Source organism: Acartia tonsa, chromosome 7 (assembly GCF_053477335.1).
Source record: "Acartia tonsa isolate MP-2025a chromosome 7, ASM5347733v1, whole genome shotgun sequence".
NCBI lineage: Eukaryota > Metazoa > Arthropoda > Copepoda > Calanoida > Acartiidae > Acartia > Acartia tonsa.
Genome location: NC_137266.1, coordinates 3723648 through 3738986, shown reverse-complemented (window position 1 = coordinate 3738986; position 15339 = coordinate 3723648). Strand labels below are relative to the sequence as shown.

General features: G+C 29.8%; 2 protein-coding genes and 1 long non-coding RNA gene across 4 annotated transcripts; all 3 read right to left on the bottom strand.

Moving 5' to 3' along the window:
* Positions 1–691: 691 nt before the first annotated feature.
* LOC145324676 (uncharacterized) lies at positions 692–8324 on the bottom strand. 2 transcript variants are annotated; one of them, XM_080167266.1, is made up of 16 exons: positions 8213–8324; positions 7997–8089; positions 7724–7789; positions 7504–7599; positions 7382–7429; positions 7262–7309; positions 6487–6885; positions 6337–6405; positions 6215–6250; positions 6042–6077; positions 5657–5748; positions 5135–5231; positions 4685–4744; positions 4297–4391; positions 3427–3529; positions 692–803 (listed from the first exon to the last, which is right to left on the bottom strand). In XM_080167266.1, the coding sequence occupies exons 1-16, from the start codon at positions 8264–8266 to the stop codon at positions 741–743; spliced, it is 1455 nt and encodes a 484-aa protein (XP_080023392.1). In that variant the 5' UTR covers positions 8267–8324; the 3' UTR covers positions 692–740. The 2 variants fall into 2 exon arrangements, with proteins under 2 accessions (XP_080023392.1, XP_080023393.1); XM_080167267.1 differs by lacking the exon at positions 6215–6250.
* A 2565-nt stretch (positions 8325–10889) lies between these two features.
* On the bottom strand, positions 10890–11484 carry LOC145324675 (uncharacterized). The gene is made up of 3 exons (XR_013881304.1): positions 11430–11484; positions 11287–11334; positions 10890–11112 (listed from the first exon to the last, which is right to left on the bottom strand). It is a non-coding gene; the product is annotated as an uncharacterized LOC145324675 (long non-coding RNA).
* Positions 11485–11550: 66 nt separating this feature from the next.
* LOC145324674 (uncharacterized) lies at positions 11551–13732 on the bottom strand. The gene is made up of 5 exons (XM_080167265.1): positions 13662–13732; positions 13311–13394; positions 13165–13251; positions 12058–12147; positions 11551–11970 (listed from the first exon to the last, which is right to left on the bottom strand). Exons 1-5 carry the CDS (start codon positions 13713–13715, stop codon positions 11845–11847), a joined length of 441 nt encoding a protein of 146 aa, XP_080023391.1. The 5' UTR covers positions 13716–13732; the 3' UTR covers positions 11551–11844.
* Positions 13733–15339: the final 1607 nt, after the last annotated feature.

The following is a 15339-nucleotide window of genomic DNA, read 5'->3' as shown; positions in this document are numbered from 1 at the left end:
GGGCGTACCCAGTGACAATACAAAAACGTCTGTCTGTTTGTTTGTACCGAAGGATTTCGATAACCGCTGAATGATAGGGTTCTTCTTAACAGGGTAGCTTCTCATAGGTCCGAGAAAGGTTTATAACTATTTTGGGGGATGGTACCACCCACCTCCCAAGAGAAATCGCCCCTAGAACTCCTCCCTCCCATTTTTTTTAAATTTAAATTTTAAAAAATGTGTTTTAATATTAAACTGCATCCTTCTCAAATGAAACCATAAATGACTTATAATCCTTGTAAATTTTATTTTAAACATTACGAACTGACCAATAAATGACAGAAGAAATAGAAACCTACATTGATGTAAATTTAAATGTCCATGTATAATTCTACATCCATTTCTCATTCGTATTATTCACGATTTAATCATATGGATAGAAAAGATTCTTGTATAATACTAATGAATAGAATAGTTATTTCTCGAATCGTATAATAAACAGCTTTCCGCGGATATAGAATGTACAATTATAAGATTTAAACCAGTTTTTTTAGCCCCGAGACGCCAAAGGCACGGTCTTAAAAAACTGGTTTTAATCTTATGATTGTACATTTTAATATTCTGAGAAAGCTGGATATAATATAATGCTATACATAGCTTTTTCATATGGATGAGAACCGGTTTCTATCAACCGGATTCGAATATACGAGAATATCTGTTATAATTTATTGTTATATAGATGGTACATTTTATTTCATAATTTACTTGAAACTATAATTTTCAGCCATACACTGGAACTTTCTTGGATCAGGGGTTGTACAGGCCTATAAAAAAATATAAGCTACAAAAGCCATAATTTTACCTATAATTGAATACGGATTATATTATTTTCATGTTCATTTTCTTAGTTGACAATTTAGAGACATGGATGTCCTATATATATGTACTAGCGGCTACGCCCCCTAGAGGACTCTAGGGGCACTTGAGGAGAGAGTCGAATTTAATAATTAAATTTCTTATTTTAGATTTTAAAAGAAAAAAGTAAAAAAAAATTTGGGAGGGGGGCGAAATTTTTTTTTTTTTTTTTTTTTTTTGGGGGGGGGGTTGCCCCCCCCCTCATTTTTAATATTAGTTAAAAAAATTCAAAAAAAAAAAATTTTGGGGGGGGGTTGGGGGTGTTCCACCCCCCAAGAAAATAGTTATAAACCTTCCCGGGACTTATGAGAAGCTACCCTGTTAAGGAGAACCCGATCGGTTCAGCGGTTAGCGAGATCCTTCGGTACAGACAAACACACAAACATCCTGTTACTTTATTATAAGGATAGTATATAGTACAGTAAGGCCTTTTGACTTAAGCTAAAAATCTCAAAAATGCTTTTCCGATTGGGTTATGCTTTTCAGGGAAGCTTTATAAATGTCGTGGTATGGTTAAAGGTTTTTTTCCTGACTTTACCAACCTTACCCTACCTTACTCTCTGGGTGAAGAAACGAGTGAAGTGATAATATACAGGGTGTTTTTTTTAATGGAACAAAAGTATTGCTTAATATAACCCACTTGCCATTGACAGAAATTAATAATCTATATCTTAATTTCTTCATTGGGTTGGGGCATTTTGTATAACAATTTTATTTTAGCATTTTGTATCTTCAACAAATTATGCTTAAAAAACCAGTTTTTCCAAAGTACCTATTTTTGGAAGATTTTTGGATCATGACCAATTTAAAAAGTGTGCAAAATGCGTACATTTTTAAAATTCAAATTGCGCGGCTTGTGTTAATAGTAGAAAAATGTTATGCATATCATTAGAATCGTCATAAACTCTATTTTTTGGGTGTTTAGAAACTATTCCTGCGCTACGTATAGTTTAGAAGCTACGTGGTAAAATGATTAAAGTAATATATATAGAGTGATAAATAGTATTTGTAACCCTGTTCCTTTCTCAAAGGCCTTGTACCGTCTGTGTCTTTCAAATCAGCTGAATCTTTCAAAAATGTAAATACAACTGGGTGCTGGCAAAAGAACAAAAAGCAAATTGGAAACTAATGTGAACACAAGGACGCTCAAGCTTTTTACTTTGAATGAGGGGTTCCATACATTTAAGGGGAGTAATCTTAAAATTTTTTTTTAAAATTGTGGGGTGTAAAATAAGAAATTTCAAAGTCTAAAGGGGTGAACACCCCTTTACCCCTTTTCTTGGACGTCAATGTATGAGCTGCAATGATATTTGCATTCATACTAGTTAAATTCGTTTTGCATTGTCTAAATACTATTCAATTGTTGAAAAATATTTTGAAAAATATCTACTGATCTCAAAAAACTGACAATAACCCAATTACTTAAAATAAGGACATAGTTAATTTGCCACCACCTGAGAGAGAGCTCAACCCTTTATGGAAAAATAATTGAAAACAACGTAAATTCAGGCAAAAAATAAATTTGGGAACATCTGCAATATATTAGTTCTACATTTGTCGCTGGATGTCACTAAAAACTTGATAATTTTGATTTGCAACAAAGTATTCACATCATTAGGAAAAATGTCTTATTAATCACAAATAACTAGGTTTTGAAATGCAGTATTGTAAATCGGAAAAGATGATTATTAATATAATTTTATAGTCAGGAGCCTAGTTGTGAAAAATTGATAATGGCAGTTTTAAATACTTCACTTAAGTTTAGACAGAAATGACAATTTTACACTAAAATTGTCCCTTTCTTTTTCAAAAAGTAAAAGAAAGCATTAAACAGCTGAAATTAGAAAGCAAAGTTTAATGAAATTAATTTTCGTCTGCAACGCTCTAGGTCTTTGCAATTGGAAATCAAATAGTAAGCTCTTTATACATCTATACTAGAAATTTATTGTAAAATGTTCCAACTTACTTAAAACTTTTCAACCTTTCTCACATTTTCCAACGTAGCTTCTATACTACAAATTGCATGAATAAGTTACATATATTTCCAAAAACTAGATTTTATGACAATTCTAACGGTATGCATAACATTTTTCTACTATTAACACAAGCCACACAATTTGATTTTTAAAAATGTACGCATTTTTGCACACTCTTTAAATTGGTCATGATCCAAAAATCTTCCAAAAATAGGTACTTTTAAAAAACCGGTTTTTAAGGCATAATTTGTTGAAAATCGATAAATATTTTTTTCTTATACAAAATGCCCGAACCCAATGAAGAAATTAAGATATAGATTATTAATTTCTGTCAATGGCAAGTGGGTAATATTAAGCAATACTTTTGTTCCATTAAAAAAAACACCCTGTATAAATCAAATTTTAGTTATGTTTATCAAGGAGTTTTTTTGCCTCGTTTCTTATGGATGTCGTCATCCTTGTTCCTTTTTTAAACAAATACTAACAATTCCTATATTTTATTATTAGATATACAGATAAACTCTAGATACAGAGTAGCTTCGCCACTGAACCTTACAATATAAGAAATCATTCTGTCTGGATAAACAGATGGAACCAGATCCCCACATCCAGAATATTGTGGATCAACATAGCACCATAATTTCTCTGTATTATCAACTCTGATAAAAAAACTTATAAAAGTAACAGGGTGTCTGTATTAAGAGATATAAGTTTTCCGGAATTGTAATGTAGGGAGTAAATTTGAAATCTGCATCAAATTTTAAGGATTTTTTTTTATAAAATTCGTTTTTTGTAAAATTCTTTATCTAAAAGCGGAAATACAAATTAAGTTAATTAATTTTGGCATCTGTGATTGGTGGATTTAAAAAATCTGCGCTCTGATTGGATGTCGTACATCATTCAACCAATTAGAGCGCAGGTAGTTTAAAAGCCACCTATCCTATTGGTCAAAATTAATTAACTTAAAATGTATTTTCGCTTTTAGATAAAGAATTTTACAAAAAACGAATTTTATAAAAAAAATCCTTAAAATTTGATGCAGATTTCAAATCTACTCCCTACATTAAAATTCCGGATAACTTATATCTCTTAGTCTGTATGTAAACTGCTGAACCTATTTGGTTCTCCTTTGCATTCCGGTTCATTTAAGTACATCTATACTCTTCTTTTTAAATTCAGCATAATTGATATAGAATATGTGTGGATATTATGACAGGGGAAAGAGTGTCGTCAATTTAGATTGTTAAAATTTTTTGGTCATTTTGTTCGTCTAGTAGAAGAAGAGGGAATGAGTTAAAGGTGGTAGATGGGGATACCGTTATATTATCTCACTGCAATTTTTACCTTGTTAGAGAACATAAACAACTATTGTAACATCCAAGTAATATTATATCCATTTTCAATATTTGTCATAAAATATTCTTACGTGTTGCAAGCTCCATGTTCTCTTCCTTGTGTGTCAACATGCTTGGCAGCCAAACAACCACAGTCACAAATCAACGCTCTGTTGGTAACCTTTTCCTGAATTAAAAAAAATTAAACAGCTTTAATGAGCAAAGATCAAAACTTAATGTCCAAGTTTGTGAAAATAGGATGCCTGCAGGATATACACCACTTTATAACTGATGACAGACTACCACAATTAGAACCAATACTCTATATTTGAAGCCTCTAGCTTCAAATAAAAATTGTATAGGTATTTTTTAGGGTATTGAGTCTACTTGTGGAAGTCTTTCAGCAGTTAAAGCAGTGTATTTCCTGCAGAATTCCTGGATTCTATGTATGGAAATTTCTCCTTATTTAAATCATCTTACCTGTTTTGACCTAAACTGTGCAAAACATTCTGGAAATTCTTTTGGTGTCATTTTGCAAGCCTGCAATAATATATGATTCTTGCTTAAATTTAATTCTTTAAGTAAAATATGTTTAGGATAGCTTTGATCAAGGAAAACTCTTTGTGGAAGGTCTACTTTACCCCCTCCATTAACATCCGGATGTTTCTTACACTAGTTGCAAAAGTTTTATGATAATGATTTCTTATTTGTTGCCTTATCAACTTTGGGGAGTTTTATTAGATTTTAATTGGTTGGTTCATTAAGTTGAGTGTCCAAAACGTTTTAACCACTAATTGTTATTTAAAGAATCGGTAATTTTGTGTAATATCATTGAGATGTACATAAAATAATCTGCCATTGTCTTTTCTCTGAAATCCCTGATTAACATCTTAATAAAGCAACAGTCCTCTACTTTTTATAATGTTATACCTGTTGTGACATTTGATATTCTGCTTTGTCTGAAGGAGTTTTATCAATGCAAGGGGCATCAGATTTCACATAACACTCAAGGTTATTTTCTTCATTTCTGTAAACAAAACCAAGAATAGCTTAAAATATGCATTTATGGAGTATTTTAATTTGAATTATCTATATCAGAAAATTCTTGTTTTAAATCATATATAAACATCTTTTCAACAAATTTTGCAAATGTTACACTAATTCATATTTTTCTTGTGAGAAACCTAATTAGACTCAAATATATAAAAACACCCCTAAAGGAGTCTAGTGGCACTTCAAAATGTTTTTTTGTATTTCTTTTCTAGGGGCAATGTATCTTGAGGGTTTGTTGGTACCCTACCCAAAATAGATAAAAACCTTCTATGACCTATATGAGAAGCTATATGATAAATAAAAAAACTTTTAAGTTCAGCGCTCAGTGAATTCCTTAGATTCAGACAGACACACACAGATCCTGTTACTTTTACAATATAATAAAATATTAAAACTTACAATTGGCATCCACCTTTCAATTTTCCACCCTTATCCTCAAGTTCTAATCCTGCACATTTGCAGCCACATTTCTCATCTGTAGCAGTTGTGGCCTTTTATTAAAAATAAATCAATCAATATAGAAAGATTTGGTAAACAATTTCTTATTGGACCAAAAGTAAATTAATTATAAGAAAAATCTTGCTTGAAAGTTAACACATTTTGCTCCAAATTTGAATTTCTTAGAAGAAGGTTTTATTTATATTAATTTTTAAACCTTTATTCTACTTAAACCATTGCTATTGATTGTCTCAACCTGGATCTTTTAATATCTTAACTTACTTATGAAAAATGTATGTATAAAGATCTTTTTTTTTGTAAAAATCAAATTCCTACTGTAACTTACATTTAGTAAAGGAGCATTGCTGTCTGCATTGGCTGCCTGTAAAAAGAAGATTATTAATGTTTTATCCAACAGATTGTTATTATTCATTGAAACTTTTTTTCTGTTAAAATCAAAAGTATACAAAAGATCAAAGGTGACTAAATCTTAGATTCATAATATACAGATCAACTTACGTTTTGTACAGGAGAATTACTGATATCTTTTATACCCTAAAATAAGTTTATCATCATGTTTCTATTTTAAAAAATATCATAAGTTAAACAAATGATGAATGTGCATATGTCAGTTGAATTACCTCTACTTCTCCAACTCCTGCTGCAGCTCCTACACCCACAGTATCATCAGTAATTAACCTGGCATCCACCTGAAAAAAGACTTTGATTTTCTAAAAGATATCTTGAAATCTTCCAAATATATATGAGAGGGATATATAAAGAATACTTACACTAATCTTTGAAAGCTCAGGTTCACCATCCAGTTCATCAATAACCTTTGACTCAGTATTCACAGGATTTATTTCATGTTCAATGCTGGAATTTTCAGACAATTGTTCTATTGGTTGTTGATTAGTTCCTTTGGAAATATGATTTTTTGAATTTTCTGCAGGGTCTTTGATCAGTGGTGTATTTGCACTGCTTCCAGGAAATGGATTAGTTCCAACAGATAAAGGCTTTTTACTATTGGTGCCACCTGCTTTTTCAGGATATGGATTTTTTCCAATGGCATCTCCATTTTCTGAAATTGGACTATTCACAAGGGGATCAACAATTGCATTGGCTACTCCTACATTTTCAGAAATTGAATGATCTTCAAAATTCTCAGGAACTGGATTGACACCATCATTCTGATTACAATATAGTGTTCAAATTCAACAAATTCTAATTTAGTTATACTTGAATATTAACAAAGACAATAAATATAGTATATCAAACTAACTTATGACCTGTCAAACTTAAGAAAATATATTCTAGATGACAAACACCTTTTATTTACTTTTTTATACAATCTCTTCAAGTAATATAACTGACTAAATTTTTTATTGATATAGTTTATAGGAAGCCAACCTTTTAATAAGAAATTCAAATATACATAAATAACTTATTTTAATTTTTGTCTTATGCTTTACATACTATTATCCTATTGGCTTATTCAGAGAGTTTTCCTAAAGTCTCTATAACAAAAACTTACAATATTCACATTTCGAAGATGAGGATACTTACAAGAGTAGGAGGAGCCTCCACATTTACCTCTGATTCAGAATTATGATTCTAAAAATTGTATAACATGATTTGATGACATAATTTGTTTTTTAACTCATATCAACTTAATCAAAATTTTACCTTAAGATTAAGATTTATATCTATTGACACTCTATGATGTGGGCCATTCTAAAGAAGAAAAAAAAACAATTTTAGCTTACATGTTTTGGTTTGGTGTGTATGGGGTAAAATAAAATACTCACTATTGGAACTTGATGAGGTCTTCTTGTGGGATGAGGTCTTTCCTTGGGAACATTATGAGTATTTATACCTGGTTCCATTAATCGATTACCAGAAATCTAAAAAAAATTACCTTTGAAAATAATTAAGAACTGTTTTAAATATTTGTTTTTGACTAAGTTAAAATTATCCTTTTCTTTGTTTTGTTAAGAAGATTTATCTTCACTCCAAAGTAATTAATACCTTAGGCATGTGATGTCTTCTCCTGTGTACCATATTAGGATAAATATCTCTGCTTCCACCTGGAATCTATAAATATAAACATCGCATATATGTTAAATGCTAAATTCTTCTTATTACTTGTACCTATAATTGATTCCCCCTCTTCCCTTATATATGAAATAACTATGGGGAACTATAACCCTTTATGGTCTTTATGGCTCTTTTTTCCCTAACTCAACCTAAAACTATTTTTGAACATTTTGTTTACTGTCAAATTATTCTTATAAATTTTACCCTTTGCCCATGATGATGTTGACCTTGATGTGAAGGGTACTTTACTTCATTAGGAATATTATCAGGATTTATGTATCCAAACCTTGTGGAACCCTTGTTAATAATAATTAATATATATATATTACTAATATTAATATCTAAATCATAATCATAATACAATTTTAAGCAATACTTGAGCTCAAAGGTTAGAACTTTTCCTGAATAAAACAAAGTTACCTCACTTGAATAGGATGTAACACAACAGAATATAGTTATAGATAAGACTTTCATTGTTTAACCTAAAATTACACAATTTTTTTAATTTTCAAGTCACAATGTACATATTTATTTTCTATTTAGTTATATTTAGTTTTCTTTAATGGGATTATTCAAGATTCCCTAACAAACACAAAATCTGGTAAACTTTCACTCATTGATGTGATTTTTATGTATAAATATGATTTTAATTATCTATAGAATTAAAAAAAAAAAACATGTTATGTTATTTATAAGCACAACTTGAAACTAACTTATTTTTTCTTATTTTTCTTTTGCAATTTATTATTAAATAAACAAATTTATTGTGTTTCATATTTCAAAGAAGTTAATGTTTTGCAAATATTTTTACACTATTTACAGTACTGTTTAGTTGCTGCCTTTTAAAGTTGAGTAAAGTAAAGCAGTTTGTAATTGGATACTGCCACTATGATCAAAATTGAAGCTTTATCATTAATCTAAGGTCAGGTTTTAGCCAAGATTAGTCTCATTTATATTGGGTCATATAAAGGGTGTTTTAAAAAAAACCAATTGCTCACAATTTGAACCGCCATAAATACTTCAAATTTTGGAGAAAGAACCCATAATGTTTAGAGTTTTTGATGGGGCAAGTCAGAATCTTTCTTTAGACACCTTAAGCAGAATTCTAACTCAAGCAATGCTAATTTGGCATAAAAAAGTCAGACCCATCCAACATTGAGGCATGACAGCTCTGTCTATTTCTGGTTCTTGATAGTTGCCAGGTCTTTCTTTTTGATGCCAAATTGGCTAAGATTGTGTTAGAAATCTTGTTAATGTGTCTAAAGAAAGGTCTTTACATGCCCCATCAAAAACTGCAAACATTATGGGGTCTATTTACAAGATTTCAAGTACTTATGGTGGTTCAAATTGTGAGCGATTGTTTTTTAAAAAGACAATTTTGTAATAAAATATGCAGTTTCGGCTTAGGGCAAATTTCTCTGCAAGGGCTAGGTTTAAAGCTCTATTGCTCTGGAATGGTGAGTTGATTAAAATTTCAATATTGTTTTCTAATTGTCATTGCTTGGGCATGAATTGTATTATTTTTTATTAGTTTTGGACCAAAACTGTAAGGTTTATATTGAAAAAAGTGAAGCGATTGGTTTTTTTTTGAACACCCTTTATGTACTTGTAGTTAAAGGAAGCCTGTAAGAAATACCACGCTTTCAATTTGGGGTATTGGGTCCACTTTTGGCAGTCTTTCAGCAGTTAAAGCGTGGTATTTCTTGCAGGCCTATTTTGATAAAATCTTCATTCCTATTATTGAAAATAAATGAAGAAAACTCAACTCTAACTAATAGAAATAGGTTGAGGAAAAGTTTTATTTTTATCCAACTGATTAACTTCACATTCTATAGATATCTAAAAAGAAATGAAATTATCATCAAATATTTTTTTTTGAACATATTCATGGACCTTAGTTTAGAAAATACATATAGCTGTGTATCTCTTCTCTCCTAAATAATCTTAGATATTATTCTGAACTCATATGCATCTGAATATAACAAAAGCTGTCAATGAAGCTTTTAATATTGTTTTTTTTTATGAGAGTCAACATACATATAAATCTAAATTTTGACATCAAGAATATTGGACTATTCAATGTTGATTTTTTTAAAGCAGTGACTGTGTAATGTAGTATTCTATCTGAAACATATAATTTCAAATATACAAAATATCTGAACTAATATTATTTACCCCCTGTATTGGCATTGGGCACATGTCTGGATATAGTTTGGTCTACACTGCTTCATACAAGAAATGTCACAAATGGTGCTAATATGTTTGGCATGTGACACTAATATTTAGATTAGGGGGACTGTCTTAGCCTATAAACAGATGCATCTGCGCACAACCATACACAGTTAGGACTTCCAGACAAAAGGGTGCTTAATTGAAAAGTTAGATGTTACTTAACATAATATCCTATAGTAAGTATTAAAATATTGCATCCCATATGATGCTCTGGCTTTATGATTACCTGAATTTAAATGAAAATCTCAACCCAACAAGGCAATTAAAGGTGACCTATAATTTTGACATTTATTTTATTGTCTTTATACATTCAAACATTGAAAGTTTCATACTGTATAAAAAAAGAGAATTAAAAAAATATGCATATTAAGTTTTATTACTATAAAGTTTTATTGATATAAATCACATTTTGAATGCAATACATTAATCATAGTTCTTTCCTCTTTTCTTGGTATTATCCAAGTTCTAAACCATCCTAGCTGCCACCTAAATTATAAAAATAATTTGTGTTTTAAATAGTTTGCATAAAAAGGGATAATTTTCAGGAATAAGGTATAACCAACAAACAAAATGAATTGAAAATAATATCTGTGGGGCAAATAGAGAGGTTGTTAATTTTACGCTGTGTTGCCCCCCAATGACAGCTGAAAAACATGTATAGGTTTCGTGATTTTTTTCCAAACTAATTTCATTATTGGTATAAGCTAGATAATTTTAATGATTTGTTTGAATCAAATAATTGACATGTATCACAGAAATTTTAAAAGATACTTTTAGAAATAAAACTAAATACTCAAAAAAGAAAACTTAACTTGCAATATGATTAAGTAATGAAAGCTAGTCATGAAAAAATAATTGTTTCAAACCTTAACACCATCAAGGAGAGTTTCATCATCCATGGGCTTATTTCTACTATTTGTAGAAATTCCTTCTTTTTCAATGCTAGAATTTTCAGACAATTTGTCAACTGGATGAGGAGATAAATTTTTTTCAAGCACAACATTCTCAGGAATATTGTTGTTGTTCCCAACACTATCAGATATGTGTCCTTTTAAGTTTCCATCTTCAGGACTTGGGTTCACACTATCCTTTATAATAAAAAAATAAGTGAAATTTAGTACAAGATATCTAAAATTTTCTATTTAGTTTAAATTCCTGTATTAAAACCTTTTTTTTATTTTGATATTACTCCTGATTGTTGAGCAGCCCAACCAAACAGACTACTCAGCTCAAAGCACAAGTGTTCTATCTTGAATACTTACAATATAAGATGGAGCTTTAACATTTAACTCTGTCCCAGAATCATGATTCTAATATTAAAGATTATATCAACAACAAGTAATTGCAAAGTACAAGAAGCATTTGTCTGAAATATAATACTGAATTTTTAAACATTATTCTTTACCTTCAAATTAACATTTATGTCAATTGAAACTCTCTTATGGTTCTCATTCTAAAAATTTACATTAAACACTTTGATAAAGTTATAATTGCAATTTCTAGATAAATCCTAAAGATATTCTTACTGGAGATGGTAAATTATCTGCAGATTTTATATCATCACTATCATAATCATTCTGAACATGATATTGATTATCACTGTTGTAACACCTAAACCAAAAATATAAAAAAATAGTTATTTCTTTTTTAAGGAATTGTAAAAATAAAAATTTTCTGTGGAAAAAATGATAAATTAAAATTATTAGAAATACTGTATATCAATAAGATAGTAATTACCACTTTGGGGTAGAACAAGCCTAAAAAATGTATTTTAAATGTTTATACTAAAATATGTTTAAAGATTGTTATTTTAGATTTGGTCAAAAAAAATCTATCCAACTTTCCTGATAAGATTTGTATTCTCTATGATACTCTGTCACCAATGTAATTTTATCATTGCAAGGTGACTTTTTTCCTACATAGCACCAATGACCTCTGTCATCTTCCTATAAAGTATTATTATTCATGGTACAAATTTTCTAAAATTCATTTGAATTAACACTAATACCAAAATACGTAACCGTTCAACTTACAATTTTACAGTTTTCTCTAGCAGAGGAAGACAGTTTATGAGCTTTTGTGACTCCAGGTAAAATACACTTACAAGCACAGTCAATTGTAGTCTAGACAGTTAAAATATTTTCTCGTATTCATTCGAATCCGGTGGATAGGAACCGGTTCTCATCCATACGAAAAAACTATGTCTAGCATTGTATTATATCCAGATTTCTACGAATATAGAAATGTACAATCATAAGATTAAAACCAGTTTTTTTTAGCCCGTGCCTTTGGCATCTCGGGGCTAAAAAACTAGTTTTAATCTTATAATTGTACATTCTATATCCGCGGAAATCCGTTTATAATACGATGAAAGAAATAACTATTCTCGTATTCATTCAAAACCAATTAATATCCGATGGATTATAATTGGTTCTCATCAATATGAGAAAACTATGTCTAGCATCGTATTATATCCACATCCAGTTTTATTTGATAATAAAAATGTACAATCATAAGATTAAAACCAGTTTTTTGCTAATGCCCTCAGCATCTCAGGGTTAAAAGAACTGGTTTTAATCTTCTAATTGTAAGTTTTGTATCCACGGAAAGCTATTTATAATATGATGCAAGTAATAACAAATCTTTTATTAAACAAAAGTTATACAGTACAATACTTTCATTCTTTTGAACTTTGATTCTTTTAAACCCCCATCCCTTCTACCCCTTCCCTTTACACCAAAACCAGCGGTTAAATTGCTCAGTTTCAAACAAACCTTTGTACAGTAAACAATAATAGAAGGGATAACCATATTCATTATAATACATTTAACTTTTTCTTTGTATTTTCGAGCACTTTTTCATTATTTTGTTGTTTCTTTACTTTAAAATAACCTAATATTTTTCAAAATATATATCTGATTTTACTATAAATATATGAAATATGGTTAATTTTGTGCAGGTTGACAAGGATTAGATGTGATTTAATCGAAATATATTCCTACAAATTGAGCTGTGTGTTTTTCCTTGGATAGTCTCTTTTCAACATCGCTGCCGTGTATTATTCCATCTTTTATTATTGAATTAAGAACAATTTTATTTATACTGTATAATAGTAAAAATTGTAGAATATCATAACCTACCGATCGAATATGATGGCCATTTGGATGAGGTCTTTCCTTGGGCACATTTTGAGTAGTCACACTTCTATCCATTACATTTGAAGGAGTCTTATAATAACAATAGGTTTTAATTTGTTGAGTTAATTGATTACAGTATTTATTTATACCAGGTGATTTTTTACTGCATGTTTGTGATGCAATACTTCTTCTGGTAAATTTTCAGGATCTAGATGTCCAACTTTCACAGAACTCTATAATTCACACTCAAGTTGTAATAAAATAATACATATAATACTTAACTATCTCACTTTTGCAATTTTTTACATTCCTATGGTTGATTCTAATAAACCAATAATTTCATAATACAGTTAGATCAAACAATCTTTTTATATGTCATCATAGTTTTATATTCTATAAAATCTAATAATAAACTCTTAATTTTACCTAAACATTTTACTAGATTTTACTTTTTAGGTTACTACACTTAATATTATGAAAAATTTAAATAAAGAAATTACTTTACACTCTTCTATTACAACATAGCACAACAAAAATTCTAGGAATATTTTCATTGTTTTTTTTTCTAAAAGATGTATGATAATTGTAAATATAAAATAGAATTTAATTTAACCAAATGATCAAGTTTTGTTCAAGTTTAAATAACTAACTGACTTTTTGTTTATTTATTATTGAATAATTGTTTGTTGATGTTTTTTATTCATATTTCAAAGCATTTTTTAAAATTGTAAACAAACAAGGATGACAACATCTATAAGTAGCGAAGCACAAAAAATCGTTGATGGGAATGTGTACAAGTAGATTTAAAGTGTATCTTTTTAAAATCAAGAATAGATCTATGGGAGAAAATAAACACGAAACCTTGTTTTATTTTGTATGATAACGACATAAAAGATTCTCATAACAATGGGAAAAATTATTTTGATACTGATATCCCAAAAAAGTTTGAAAATTGAACCAAAAACACCAAAGATATGGGAAAATATGTAAAACATATAAAAATAGCCAAAGCCTGCTAAAAGGCAGTCTGACTGCCATGTTTGTTTTCTTAAAACGACAGGAAACTTAATTTTGATATCTATAACTGAAAAAAAAATTGAAAATCGGACCATAAACACCAAAGATATGCAGAAAAATATGAAAAATATAAAAATAGCCTAAAACCTTCAGAAAGGCAGTCGGACCGTCATGGTTGTTTTCTATTATCGACGGGAAATTCAATTTTGATATATATAACTAAAAAAAATTTGAAAATCAGACCATAAACACCAAAGATATGGAGAAACATTTGAAAATTTTAAAAATAGCCTAAAACCTGCTAAAAAGGGGTCCGACTGGCATCAATGTTTTACACTTAATTATGCTCCATATTAATGGGAATAATGACAAGAAATTTCAGCCTTCTATCTTAAACAGGAGCCGAGAAAATCACGTTTCCCCTATTGTGTCTCAGACGGACGGACAGACGGACAGACGGACAGACATTTCGAATTATAGAGTAGCTTCGCTGCTAATAAATTAGTTTAGTTAGTTCAACGTCTTCCTCTCCCCCTCCATCCGTTTTTTTGATCTCATTTTCTATATTTGAAAAATTGAGCTCTATAACTGTCTGACACATAACTGAGAGTTATAATTTTTTAATATCTCCATCCTTGCGGGTACAGGCAAACCTGACAGGGTCATCATGGTAAAAAGCAAACATATTTTTTTTGTTTAAAACAAATCATTTTATATTACCAAAATACTTAAATATCCAATAGACGTACTGAAAAATATCGGCACACTCTGTTTCACTTGTTGTGATTGGCACACTCTGGTTCACTTGATCCCAATTTTCGAGTTAAAATTTTAAAATATCGTTTTTCTAACATGTCTACGTGACATATTAAAATTTCATAACAATCCACTGTAAGTTTTCCCGTTTTTGCTATTGTTATTTTAGCTTAAAATTAAAAAAAAAACAAGGGTTGTAAAACAAAAGGGCGAAGGAAGCGACAATTGACTTTGAATATTAATAACTCACATAGTCGGAAATAAAAGATGAGATGGACAATTTTTTTAACCCTCTAGCTCTAAAAGAAGCTGTGAGATAATAGGGAAAGGGGGGGGGGCGGGGCTTGTAACGTTTTTAAAAACTTGGATCGTTCGGGAGGTTGCATCAGGGGGATGTAGAATGTG